Source organism: Caretta caretta, chromosome 2 (assembly GCF_965140235.1).
Source record: "Caretta caretta isolate rCarCar2 chromosome 2, rCarCar1.hap1, whole genome shotgun sequence".
Taxonomy (NCBI): domain Eukaryota; kingdom Metazoa; phylum Chordata; order Testudines; family Cheloniidae; genus Caretta; species Caretta caretta.
In genome coordinates this window covers 249,180,207-249,195,274 of record NC_134207.1, presented here as the reverse complement: position 1 = coordinate 249,195,274, position 15,068 = coordinate 249,180,207, and the positions used below count along the sequence as shown (strand labels likewise).

At 39.6% G+C, this 15,068-nt stretch overlaps 1 protein-coding gene across 4 annotated transcripts in view; it reads right to left on the bottom strand.

Moving 5' to 3' along the window:
- ESYT2 (extended synaptotagmin 2) overlaps window positions 1-15,068 on the bottom strand; it is a 130,144-nt gene that overhangs the window by 89,730 nt on the left and 25,346 nt on the right. For all 4 annotated transcript variants that reach the window (XM_048837635.2, XM_075125987.1, XM_048837636.2 and 1 more), the window contains exon 2: window positions 521-562. In XM_048837635.2, the coding sequence (XP_048693592.1) occupies window positions 521-562 (42 nt within the window). The remainder of the gene's footprint in view (window positions 1-520; window positions 563-15,068) is intronic.

Below are 15,068 nucleotides of genomic sequence, written 5' to 3'. Positions count from 1 at the left end.
TTTCATATCTTGTTTGAGAACTTTTTTGCCCATTACTATACATATTAATTTCTCTATTCTAATATTTACTATTACTAAAATATTGTTCTGGGATACAGTTTGAATGAAAGACCCTACACCCACTGAAGGTGCATTGTTCTGTGTTTTATTTTATTTTATACACATGGAACTTCAAAGTTCTGTTCATTTATAAAACAAATACAAAACCGGTTTATTTGTATATGGTACATTAGGACACGAGCCAAGACCAAGGTAAATTTATGCTTAGAATCTGCAGTTGACTGTCAATAAGTGTGACTGAAATGGACCACTCTGTTCAAGAATGGCTGATCATGATTTAGTACCATTACAATGGCGTCACAATTATCAACTGAAGAAAGATTGGCCCTTTGTTTACCCAAACTGTATTTAGTGTGAGGGGTAAAGATCTGTACTCTGATCAACTGCCAAGACATCAAATACAAAAAGATAATAGATATTTTATCCTCGAATCCCACAGCTATCTGGAAGAACATCCTACCTTATTTAGCCATTCTGCCCTTTCTGTATCTGGAAAATGAACCTAAGGAGAAAGGTGGGGGGGGAGAAAGCAATTATTACAACCACACTTAATTAAATGAAAATACAATGTATATAAGAATCAATAAATTTAATATCGGGAACTGGTACAAAGAACCAATAATTATCAAGGACCTGAGATTCATAGTAAGAATGTATAAACGTGGTTAAATAGTTGAAGTAAATGCCAATTAAAAAATTGTAAACCAGGTAAATATACACTCATGTATATTCCATAGTACAGGTGTGTAGAAGTATTGTTTTAGCACAGTGTAAATGATAGTGTGAGACCAATAAATACAACAGTCAAGTCCACAGCGAGATTAGTCAATACAACGTACCTCTAAGTTTTAAGGACACTGTACAAGGGTAACTTCTCTTTTGGGTATTTTGTGAGAGACACCAGAATACTATTTGATGATTTTGAAAAATGACTTGTCTGGTGGTTATTAAGACTTCAAAAAACTGAAGTGAAAAAGAATGAGGTATGCTCATCAGGAGCAAAAACAATCGTACACAAATCTCAGTTTCTACTTTTGAAAAAGAATTAAGCCACTATGGGTGTTAAATACATGCCAGTCATGCATTGCTTCCATGAAACAAGGATGGACTGATTTTTTTTAATTTAAGTGATTTTACAGCTATTTCAAGACATTTAAATAAGATTTTTATTTATACATTGCTAGTTCTTTACTTTGTTCTCACTTTACAGTCTAAAATTGCCTCCACTCCCTGTTCTTCCCCCCAGGCCTCAGAGGTAGGGAGGCTTTGTCTGGCCAGTAGGGGAAAGAAAAGCCTTGGCCCCTTTAAGGATTCACACACTCACACACACCACCATCCTCGTGATGGGCGCTCAGCCTACTTGTGACGTGGAGGAGTTTTGTGACTGATTGTTTGGCTTGAAGGGTGAAGCTGTCATGCACCAAAGGGGAGGATTTATAAACCCTTTCCCCTGCCCCCACTTCCAGGTTACAGATTCCCAGGAACATCAGGGTGACCAGTAAGAATCCCCAACGGGGAGTGTCATAAATATAAAGGGAAGGGTAAACCCCTTTGAAATCCCTCCTGGCCAGGGGAAAGCTCCTCTCGCCTGTAAAGGGTTAAGAAGCTAAAGGTAACCTCGCTGGCACCTGACCAAAATGACCAATGAGGAGACAAGATACTTTCAAAAGCTGGGAGGAGGGAGAGAAAAAAAAAAGGGGTCTGTGTCTGTCTGTGTGCTGCTCTTGCCAGAGACAGAACAGGAATGGAGTCTTAGAACTTTTAGTAAGTAATCTAGCTAGGTATGTGTTAGATTATGATTTCTTTGAATGGCTGAGAAAAGAATTGTGCTGAATAGAATAACTATTTCTGTCTGTGCATCTTTTTTGTAACTTAAGGTTTTGCCTAGAGGGGTTCTCTATGTTTTTGAATCTAATTACCCTGTAAGATATCTACCATCCTGATTTTACAGGGGGGATTTCTTTATTTCTATTTACTTCTAGTTTTTTATTAAAAGTCTTCTTGTAAAAACTGAATGCTTTTTCATTGTTCTCAGATCCAAGGGTTTGGGTCTGTGGTCACCTATGCAAATTGGTGAGGCTTTTTATCCAACATTTCCCAGGAAAGGGGGGGTGCAAGTGTTGGGAGGATTGTTCATTGTTCTTAAGATCCAAGGGTCTGGGTCTGTAGTCACCTAGGCAAATTGGTGAGGCTTTTTACCAAACCTTGTCCAGGAAGTGGGGTGCAAGGTTTTGGGAAGTATTTTGGGGGGAAGGACGCGTCCAAACAGCTCTTCCCCAGTAACCAGTATTAGTTTGGTGGTGGTAGCGGCCATTCCAAGGATAACGGGTGTAATATTTTGTACCTTGGGGAAGTTTTGACCTAAGCTGGTAAGGATAAGCTTAGGAGGTTTTTCATGCAGGTCCCCACATCTGTACCCTAGAGTTCAGAGTGGGGGAGGAACCTTGACAGGGAGTGACTGGAAGTCACCCCAAGAAGTAGCAGAGGCAGCCAGTGTAGCAGAGCACATGGGTAAGCAGTGGCCCTGAGGTTGGGACACTTACGCACACTCAGGCCCAAAGTTTTCCCCTCTTTGTTGGGATGACATGAGCCCTGACTGGTTCTCCCTCCTTATGAGGTCCTATGGAAGGGTGTCCTGGTAGGTACCAATGTAGGATTAAGTACTGTTTATTCTGCTATAAAGTGAAGTTCAGCACTGTGGGTTCAAATTCCATGAGGAAGTTTTTCACAGCACGTCCTGAATTTTTAAAAAGTTTGTAAGAAGCTACTGGGAGCCAGAAGAGTGAAGAAACACATGATGTTGAGTGGGGATGCCAAACACATCACACATACTGCAATTAAGTGGTGGCAGAAGAGATTGCTCTGATTGCCTCTCTTTTAACTATTGTTATGTGAATGTACATGCGTGGTTTTGATACAAAAAATTATGTAGTTCTGACATTTTAAAAGTTACAAATATTGACTCCCGCATCAAAGTTTTGGGAATCCCTGTTCTCCAGAAAAAGCAATTCTTTTTTTAATGCATCACTGAAATTTGTCCAGTATAATCATTACAGTTAGCAGATATGTACCCTGGAATTACAAGTATAGGTAGATTTTTCTGCCTTTTTGTATAAAGAGGTTTGTTCTTTAAGTAAATCTCTGAACCCCCACAAGGCTTGCACTAAAAGGCTATGTGTTCAAAATAGATTTCCTACTTAAAGAGTTTAAGTGCATGAAAACTATTAATAATGAATATTTGTGTTCCTCTGTACTAGACTATAATATTTTATTAATGTAGGATTTAATAGATGGGCAATTAGGCTAACTTAGAGGCAGACAGCTGGGAAATCAAAACTTAAATGTCTCTACAAAGTATCTAGTAGGAATATTCATTTTTGAATTTGCAACAAAACAAAATAGTACATGTGTATGTTTCATGTTTACACTGAATCAGAACTTATAATTAAACATAGAACTTTCATTCAATATTGGTCTTGTGAGGGTTCTCAAAACCTATGCTCCTTCAGAAGGGTTGAAAGGTATAAGAAAAAAGAAAGGAGGAAGATTTAGGAAGTGGGGGTTAAGTAACTGGTTTTTGCCTTCCTTCAAAGCACCTGCTACTGATCACTGCTGATGAAAGATATCAGATTACTGTCAATGGATAAGATAATGTACTGTATGTTGCTATCATTTATACAGTTTGTAAAAAGCTGAACAACTCTCCTTTCGACATATCTGCACTCATATTCCAGGTGCTGGAACCTTGAACTAGCAGTGCTGTGGGTGCTGCCACACGCTCTTGCTTGAAGTGGTTTCCATCATATACAGGGTTTACAGTTCGGTTCAATTGCACCCCCACTATAAAAATTGTTCCAGAACCCTGCTTCCTTCCTTCATGCTTCTATTTGTTTGAGATATTATGTGCTGTAATCTCCTGTTACAAATGCTTCCTCAAAACAAAGTTATTCTGATGTCTATCAGTAATAAACCACTGTACCAACTGTTTTATTTAATATCTAGGATTGGGGCAGGGTGTGTGTGAATAACCACACTACTATGTAGTAAATCAATTTTCTGTGTTTTGTGTTAATTGTACAGTTTGTCCATTGAGACAAGATGTGTAAAATATCCTGGACAAAATTCTGTATTTTTTTGGCTCACACATTACCTATTCAGATTCTGTAGCATCTAAGCTATATATAAAGTTTTAAAAGTTTCTAGATCTCAAGGTTGCAGCCCTCACCTCTCAAATTGATGCAATGCTATCTTCCTGAGTCTGCGGACCCACTGACACAATGGCTCCAAGAATTCTCCCATTCCCTATTAGTTTCACTGATGTGGTACCTCTAAAACCGGATGTTGACATTTTAAATGGCAGTATTAGCTACTTAAGTACTGGTCATTTGAGCGGATGGAATAAGGATGAGGGTTTTCATAGAACAGGGATTTGGAGCTTCTGCAAGTAAGGGAGAACAAAAACAATGGGGAGTGGAAGGTAGAAGACTAGAAGTAGAAAAAAGAAAGATAGGGAAGGAAGAGGAACAATTGGCAAATAAAAGTGTTCCTAAAGATGAGCATAATTTTCCCAGTGAGTGCTGCTTGATATGACAGTAAGGCAGTAACCAAATAAATAGGCTAATCTAGATATTACATACATTTCATATTCCACCGTTGATCTTTGTGGAAGCATCCCATTGACATCCATTATGGATTGAGAGGTGTATGCAATCCTAAATATATACCTTGTCCACAAACCATAATGCAAAATGGAATTTGGCCTGCTCCACATATATGTTTGACATCCAGAATTTGGAGCATAAGCTCCTTAATGCATGGACCACGCCACCTCTGTGTTTTGAACAATGCTAAGCACACAGCTGACATTCAACTAAATTTGAATTTGATATTGCATGTAGCATTTCCATCTCCTTTCCTTCCAGTCTCTCTTCGCATGCCTCTCCCACACCCACTTCCCTCCTGTGCATGTTGCTTCTGAATTATGCAGGATAGCTTTAGATAGGTGGGAAAGATAAATAGGAGGGGGGAAAAGCCAAACAGACAAAAGATTAAACTAGTTTATAAATTCTCTTAAATTAAACTAAAATGTGTCTATTAAGCCTTGCTTAACAGAGTACAAATGTGTGTTCTGGCTCAGATTAATACTTACTTGCCTTATATTCACATTCCATACACCTTTGTATATGCCTTATAAAAAAGGGTCTCATTGTTTTTAATACTTGTACTAACCGTATACAATGTATGGAACTATATAATCCTTTAGATGTCCCTTTACTAATCATAAGAAGACACTAAAAGTTAAGCATAAAAAAGTATGTAATTTAATTCCATACCTGCACCCTTCAAGATCCTGATCTCTCTTTATTATTCTACCCTTAAGTCCTCAGAACATAAAAAATATACTTTTGTTCAAGCAGAGTGACATATGGCATACATATGGCGCACCTTCTGAATCAACATTTTTTGCATTTTCCCCTATCCCCAGAGTATGAAGTCTATTAACTCTGAAGGGGTCCCAGCCCAAGCTGGCCAAGAGTTGACGTTTTGGTTGCATTTTAGATGCTCTGCAACTCTGTGTTGGAAGGTCTACAAACTAGACCCCATCACACTTTGACCACATCTACACTACAAACTTTGGTCAATGCAAGTTACATTGGCATAAAGCTACCATAGTTACTATATCACTTCTGCAGGTACATACCTGGCTCCTTGCACAAGCATTGCAAGTACTCACCAGGAGTGCTTACGCTGATGCACAGTGCAATGCACCATGGATACATAACCCAGTGTGCAACTCACCATCATCAGGAACACTGTCTTTGGGGAAATTTTAGCAAAGCATGGTAGGGCAAAATGAGTCAGGCAAGGGAGACTGGGAGCAAGGGGTCAAGTTCCCATCATGCAACTTCCTCCATCCCATAATGTCCCATAATTTTTGCACCTTTTAAAAAAAATCCCACACAGCACTTCTTGCTGTCTGCCATCTCTGACAGAAGATCTCAATAGTTACAGCTGCCTGTTGTGTCTTGCATAATACTTGTGAGGAAAAGAGGGACAGTTGCCTCAAGTGTCAATGCGGAGTGGCTATTGGCTGACTTCCAACAATCAGACACAAGGGCTATTAGAAGAGCTCAATGTGGAGCTATGCCGCTGAGGGAGGCCTTGAAAGAGTGTAGATACATGCACAGCCAGGTCAATGCAAGGCAACTTACTTTGACCTAACGTTGTAGTGTAACCCAGGCTTTTATTTTTAGTTACTTTGGGGCTAAATGGCCCTGAAGCACCACTGTTCATAAATTGGTAAATAAAGACTTTGTTTGCTTGAGGCCCCTTAAACATGAATCAGGTGGGCAGAGCTAATTTTTCCTTGATAAAAACTGCAGTGCTGTGCCCAATAAGAAGGCTTGCCCATTTTCAGTGATTATTTTCACACAGTGCCCCTTATACTGGCTATACAGAAATCCCTGTTCCATTCCACAGCCTGCATCTTTACAATACACACTAGCTCAACTTAAAACTAAGACTTTCTTTCTGCAACAGAAGAGGCACTAACACCAGCTTCTTGGACCTAGATTCTGGGTCTGGCAGCTTTGACAACACAGCATCCACAAAGCAACTCCACCGATGTTCTGTGTTGAGAGAGGGCAGCAGGTATCTGAGCCCTGCAGTTAACTCCTATTCAAAGCCTGCCTAGTCAGGCTTTGTGGATGAAGAAAGGGGATATTAAGGACTTTTAAATACAGAAACAGGAAATGTTTTCCACAATACCATTTTTTTATTGAACTGTTCATGCAAGTTTGATAAGTACAGTCACACTTGGAGACATTTTTAATTATTAAAAAGAGAGCAAGGAATAATATATGTAGAAATACTGTGGCAAATATTACCAACACCCTAAAGACAGTGTTGAACACTAAATCAAATTCAATGTTAAAAGTTTCAAGAATGTTTTATTCAAGCATTTTGAAAAGACACATCATAATATGGAGTTACACAGTTCTGCACTTTTCAAAATATACATAAGTCCACATTATCATACAGATACTTGTGCTTAGCCCTGAATAACTGTTGACTGTATTTTTCATTCTCAATGTGCCCTGCACCCGAAACTGCCAGTTCCTGCCAAGTCCTGAATTTAGGATGAACTATTTTTTCTGCCATGACCAATTCAAAACTTGAAATCCCAGAGAAAGGAATGCAGCTCCCTGCTGCATATTTGCTGTTAACGTTGTCAAAGCTCACTTCACTATCACCCACAATTAGTAACCACTAGCATGTGGCAAATAACTGAGAATAATAGTCCCTCAAAAAGAGAGAGGAACATATCTCCTCTCCTTTAACAATGGAGGTTTCACAAATCTGCACACGTGTCACTAAAAGAAAGCACAAGGCAAAGAAGCTTTGCAAGCAGTGAGGTGTAGCATTCCCCTGGAAACAGTTTTGCACAACTCAGCACAAGGGAGACATCTCAGATAAACTGCTTGATTTAAAACATAAGCTGCAGTGCGGTGACTGGTTGCCTGCTGATGCTCTATGTCATAAAAAACACCTGGTGCCTTATCTTTCTACCTTTGTCATCAGCCTTATTTAAAACTGTATATTAGCCAAAACATGTAGCATTACATAATTCTCCTACTTTATAAAACCCAATTATATTTTTCAAGTAGTTTAGACACAAGTATGGTTCTCAGCTATCAGGTCTATTCCATAAAATCAAAACTACTGTAAACCAAATATTTTTCAGTGATCTACATAACACTGCTGCTTATCACATCAAAGTAATGAAAGCATTACAAAAAAGCTACTAACATCATGGTACCATTTAACAATATTATTACAGTTAAATGAAGGAATTCTTTAAAGTCAGGATAATAAAAGGTTATAATTATGAAGCATATTCTCTTCTAGAACTTGAAAGATTTGAGAAACTATTCTACAAATTAACATAATTAAAGTCTGGACTGGTACACAAGCAGAATCTGAAAACACTTTTCTCTCTAGAAAAGCAAGGAAGTGTTTTCTACACAGAGTACTCACAGCTCAGTAAAACTAGGTGTTAGAAAATATTTATTATCATTAGTAGGGAGATCTCATCATCACATGAGATCAACTAAGTGGACCAAAACTTGAAAGATTAGTATAGATTTCTTCAGGAAATAATGAACAGAATCAATATACATTGATGCTGATTTGTGTTAACACCCCTATTACAAAAATGCAAAAATTGAAGTTAGTTTCTCCCATTTATGCTGTTCATTTACTTTATGCTCAAAATGAAAGAAAAGAAATGAAACTAGATGGATATATTTAGTCTTTTGGTTCTCATGCACCAACACAATGCAACTGAACTTAGAATCACAATATTGCAAGGAACCGTTCTTAAACAGATTTTCAGTTCAGTTCACAAAAGTCTTTTCCTTCATATTAGATTTTGCATCTCTCCAATCCTGACCCATCCTGCTTTCTCTGAAAAACCTAAATTTTGAGATGAAACTAAGTACTCCTTTAAACTATAACTGCCAAGCTAATTTGTTACAGTTTGCTTTAGCCCATGCAGCTTTCACTGTAAACTAATTAGGGGAACTTGAAAGGAAAATAATCCTGGTATGAATAAAGAGCTGGAAGCACAGTAAGTGGAGTTTAAATAGCAATATACCAACTGGTTACTGTAGAGCTAGCCAAAGTGGGAAGGAACGCTTTAGATTACAAGGGAAAATTCACAAGATATTTCCTGTTGCCAGGGGTGAAAGTAAGGTGGTACAGGCCGGAACGGCATACTGGTAAAAAGTGGCTGCTAGTACCGGACTGGACCCAGCTGACTTTAAAGCGCTGACCCTACTTAAAGCGCTGCCGTGACAGCGCTTTAACGTCATTGCCCCTTTTGCCCCCTCCTCCCCCCCCCCGGGCCTCCAACCGGGGGGGTGGGGGGCAAAAGGAGCAACTGCCCCGGGGCTGCGCTACCACAGCAGTGGCTGGTGCCTCAGTCCCTTTAAATCACCGCCGGAGCCCCAGGCAGCATGGGCCAGGCAATGCGGATGGGCTGGCTGGAGGATGCTGACCCCCAGCCCCGCCCTTTCCGCTTGAGCCCTGCCCTTTCCCGGGTGGCGGGGAAGCAGGGGAAGAGCTGGCACCTGTACCGGTAGGAGTTCAACTTTACTTTCACCCCTGCCTGTTGCCAACACTAAAACAGTATACTAGACTGATAGGGTGAAATTGTTTTACATAATAATTAGGGCTCAAAAAAAAAATACTGCAAGGAAAATTATCCATACTGGCACCTGTTGGTAAAGTTAACATTCAACTAATTTTTCCATTACCACTTGGTTAATCTCACTATGCTTCTGTCTAGCCTCTTTTCTTCTGCATGGATTTGTCTGTACAGTAGTCCTGAACATGTCAAGTTATTAGCCTCTGCACAGCCATATCCAAACTGGGTATAAAACCCCGTGTGTGTTGTTAGGGAGGGAAGTAAACTAGCTAAGAACCCTTGAGATAGCTTTACTGGGTGCAACCATAATTGTCTTGTCCTGGCATTCATCAAAGGCATTCAAAAACAAAACAAAAAAAAACCGGTACTGGCCACTTACATTGACTTTAGCAGCCCCCAAATCAGATTTAAGTCCAATACAGTTTAGAATAAGACAGCGATAGAATTAAGATACTGGAAAATGTCTAGTCTACCTATTACACTAAACTAGCTCACAGGAAGCAATGTAAATTGCTCATCAAAGGGACTAGTCCATTGTTATTCCTTCAGCATAGAAGCCACTCTACTAAGCAATACATGTTTTCAGTGGCCTCTATGGAATAGTACCAAAGTATCAACAAATGATGTTCCATTTTTTAAAAGTTTGCAGCCTCTAGTCACATCAAAAGCAGCTTTCAGACACTGTCCAGGGAATTAATCATTGCACTCTCAGCAACAGGCCCACTTCATGCACCACTTCTTCCGGTTTTCCCACAATGAATGAAAAGTTCTAAGTTCTCATATTGAACTTCAGGTCTGCAATATTATAAGTATGAGGTTTGTTTTGGCTTGCATGTCTCTGTGGGTATGTCATACCAAGTTGAGGTCATCTTCAAACTTCTACATGAAAGTCCACTGTATGACCCTTCTATGAAAGCCTTTGATACAACAGATAGAACAATTTTATTGAAGTTGCTACGCCACTGTGGAATCGCTCAGAAATTTGTGATCATCATTCTGAGCTTCTATAAAAAATGTGAAATGCTTAGGAACACATAACAGTGAATTGACTAAGCCATTTAAAGTTAATACTGGCCTCAGACCAAATGTGTTATGTCTCCCATTATCTTTTTATTGGTGGTGGACTGCATAATGAGAAACACCACAGAACAACCAAGGGACATACAATGGACTGTTACCCAATTGTCCTTAATATTTAGAGACAGAAGATACATGATATAAAATAATTATGCCTAAATAGAATTTCCCATATGAAGCATTAGAGACATTAAATAAAACTGTACACAAGCTTTTTATTAGAGCTGGATGGAAATCAGAACCTGCAATTTAATCCCCCCCCCCCAACTTGAAAAAAAGGAACCAAAACAAAAATGCTGAAGTTTCCAGTGAAAAAGAATTCCAGAAAAACTTAGTTTGGGGATTATCAAAATGTTATGTCCTGATTTTGACTTTTCTATATTGTGTTGTATCACATAAAATTGAAACAAAAAGTCATTTCAAAATGGAAAAATCAAAGGTTGAAATATTCTTATTAGAAGGTTCAGTTCCTTTTTAAAAATGAAATTTAATCAAAAACCCATTTCCATAAAATGTTTCTTTTTCAACAAATCAGCATTTTCTGATGTAAAAACATTCCATCAGATTTTCATCAACTCTGATTTTTATGAGGAAGTCTACAGAAAAACATCATCAGATAAGAAAGAAAACAGAACTGCCCTGGAAAACAGTAAGATTGAAAATAAAAAAGTAAAATGACTTAGAGGTTGTCTATATAAGGCTGGTATCCAATTCAAGCAATTTTAGACTACTGCTTTCCAAGTCACAAAAAGTAGTCTCATATCTGGAACAGCCTCATATGAGGCTACAGTCCAAGAGAATGTATCTATCTCAGAAGGAATTCTGGAGAAGAATTCATACAATAAGTCATAGCAATAAGCATAATATAGAGTTTAACTACATTTGGCATGTTAATCCAAAACACAGTACTTTCAAAACTTAAGCCATTTAAAATATGTCTAAAGCTGTTTTTATTTTACCCATTTTCAACTCTTCTGCACAGCATTTAATTGCTGCTAACGATACAGCATCTTAAAAACACAAAATCTGAAAGAATATCTGGTCCTGTTTCCAAATGAAAGCATTGAAAAGCCGATCAATAGTTGTGACTCTCTGATCAACTATAAGCCCTATTAGTATAAAGTACTAGTTTTATTAGGCAGTGCAAAAGTAACATGTTTCAAATTGTTTTTTTTTCAAGCCCAAATCAGAAATTAGAGATGAGACCAACTAGCGTAAGTAATTCAACCAGTGAATAACAGAGTCCCTCTAGTCTAGTGCTTTGTCCAGTCTAACTTTAAATTATTCTACGTTCACACATGTCTCAAGTGTATCACTTTGCAGGACAAGCATACATTTAAGAAATATTGCAAAAGTATGGCCTTGTCTACACTACACAGTGTACAGTGTTGACGTACAGACTACAATGTTACTTTTGGCGGCAAAACTCTCATGTTTATCAACAAAATAAAACCACCTTGACGAGATCCATAGGATGTGTGTGCGTGTGCGAGACTGCTGTGCTGTGCAGAGCTGGGGAGGAAGGCGGGGCTGATGTCAGGGAGTGTCCCCTGCCTCGGGACTGGTTACTTCCGACTGCTGTCTGAATTTAAAGAGACAACATTCCGACACACTCATTCTCCCCCAGCACACACACTGTCTCTTTCACATACACACTCCCTCCCACACACTCCCCAACACAGTCTGTCTCTCCCCCGCCCCACACACACTCCCTATCACACACTCTCTCCCCCTCCCCACACTTCAATTGAAAAGCGGCTGGCAATCTAGTAGGATACCCATGGAACGATGGGATTGAGAAACCTGCATGATTTGGTGCTGTACCTGCCCCATGAGGCATTGCAAACCCTTCCCAAAGCTCCCTGCGGCCAGTTGCACAGTGGAATCGCTACCCACAGTGCACTGCTCTCTGTGTGGATGCGCTCTGCCAACACAAGGAGCATAGTGTGGGCATGCAACAGCGGTTTAATTGAAGCAGTGGCTGTAGGTCAGCATAACTTTTGTTGACAAAACTCCGTAGTGTAGACAAGGCCTATGTCCTACCTCACCCACATGCTGTCTTACATTCTCTCCTCCTGCACTAGCTCATAACCATCAAGACTCAAAGGGTCATAGCCCCCTTGCAAATCGAGTACCAATGCAATCAATCTCTAGGTAGGTCATTAAGACAGTCTGGCTGAATGTTCAGTCTGCATGTGCGATTGGTGATCTTAGCTTTTGGCAGCCATCTGATCACCAACTGTGTAGCAGCATTCCTTGGTAACTTCCTAATTCACTGGTCTTCCATCCTAACAACAACAAGCCCATACTAAGAAGGCCAACAAAATCATACCAGTGCTGATACAGACAGTTGCTGGGTTCAGGTTTGAATATAGTCATTGCTGATCTTGTCTTGCCACTCACTATGATGCAGCTCACAACGACCATGAGAATCAAAAACGTCAATCTACTGCTTTTCAGACTTCCTCAGCATCCATGTTTCACTACTATACAACAGAGTAACTAAAAAGAAAAGGAGTACTTGTGGCACCACAAGTACTCCTTTTCTTTTTGCGGATACGGACTAACACGGCTGCTACTCTGAAACAGAGTTAGTATAACTCAGGTACTTCAGACCCACAGCTCCATGATAAGCCTGATGTCACAATGTCTCCACCCGCTGAAGGGCCTGGGACATGGCAACAGTTGCTGCCTCGATTTGAATGTACACATCTTTCAAGCATCCTCCAGCACGATCTATGAATCTCCCAAACGTTTGACAGTTGCCATCTGCTCTATATTGGATCTGGATAGGTTCATACTGAGCTGTTTGTAATGTGAAGTTGTAGGCTACTTAATGGTAAGAGCCAGCGACTTAATTTCCTCTGGATTAACAAACTGACTAATGCACTCAGACGATCTAGTTGGGCAAGAAGCAATCAGCTGCAGTGATTCACCAAACTGAGCCAGCAAGACAGTACCTTTGATGTACTTGAGATCTCAAAAGCAAAATCACTAACAGCTGCTTCTTCAAGCTTATCCATCCACCAGTCCATGCCGACATTGCACAACGGTGATGGGACGCACTCTTGCCAAATTCCCATGGAAACAGGAAACCATTCCATGTATTTATCATTAACTCAAACACAGTTTTCCATTCCATTATAGAGCTCTTCTATTGATGACACTATCATGGCAGGGGCACTGAGTCATTTCATCAGATCCCACAAACTTACTCAATGCAAGGCCTCATGTAAGTCTATAAAAAGTGCTGCACATTTATTAAATTCAGACATCTCCTTAAAAAACGGTTTCGAAGTAAAGATCCAGTTGATAGCAGAACAACTAGCTCTAAAGCCATACTGGGTATCCTGGCTTTTGCCACACTGGTTACTAGCAGCCAAATCCATACAATGGAAAGAAAGCATGCACACAGCCAGCTACACAGGTGCTGGTCTCAGACTGCATCCTCTCCCATCTTTCCTTGCTGCCTGGGTTGACCCTGCTTCCCCTTCCAATCAGTCTGAAAAGCTGGTTAAACTCAGGCAGTAGGTAATGTGTTTCTGCTTCTCCTATGCTCAGCCCAGAATATATGCATTTATAATCAGCATCATTAAAAGTCAACTAAAATTTGCTTGCTTTGGCAGTCTCAGGAGACACTAAAAATTGAATGAACATGGGGAATAAATTATCTTCCCATTTAGCGGTAGATCACTACATAGCAAGGTTGAGGTACACTGCTTGGGGAAGGTGAGGACGCTACTACTGCCACTAACCAGCTTCATCTGTTTTGTGGAGTCAGAGAGCACTGCTCTCTGCAGGGCTGACATTCTGGTACCTTTTGCCAATACAAAATTTGTGCCACTAATACACCTGGAATTTCAGTTTAGTTACCCAGAAAGGTTGGAATTATTTCCATCAATTTTATTGCATCCTTGGTCAAAAAGGTAATAATAGTCTGTCTATTTGTAAAAGTATTTGCAAAATGGTACAATCTAGAGCAAATTTCTTCTGCTTAATGAAGAATTTGATCAGGCTACATGACACCTTCCAGAGATCTTCTGAACAGAAATAGCACTTATTTCAAAGTTTATCAGATCCCTTCCATAGACTGATGTTACTCAGACAATCTTAACTCAGGAAACAGTAACAGCAATTTCCTGTTCAGTCTATTACACGGAGGAAATGAGTGGATGAACTTATTTCCCCTCCTTCCCCCACTTCACAGCATGCCAACATTTCTGTGGAGTAGCCTAGAACTTAAGTCTTTGATAATATTTTAATACTATGCCACTTTGTACACACACCCACAAACATATACACCATGTTAAAAGAACATTAAGGCGCCAAATCAACCACTCAAAAGTTAGTAAATTCCAGAATTAAGGTTGTCTGTGCAACCTTAATTAAGCCCCCTTTTCCATATACATTATGATAGTCTTTAATCACACACTATACTTCATTCAGTACACAGTATGGACAGTACTTAAAGATCAGCTATTCAATATTTTGTTTTCTCCTCATTGTTCAATGTGTGCCTGTAGGTCTTATTTACAGCACATTATTCAAATCCTGCTCTGAAGACAGAATTATTATTTCTTTATAGGCCTTTCTGTGATGCTTATCACTGTTGCATCTGAGTACTTCACAAACATTAATCTCACAACACCCCTCCAGAATAAGGGACTATCAGTATCCCCATTTTATGGATGAGGAACTGAGGCACAAAGAGATTAAAGTCAAT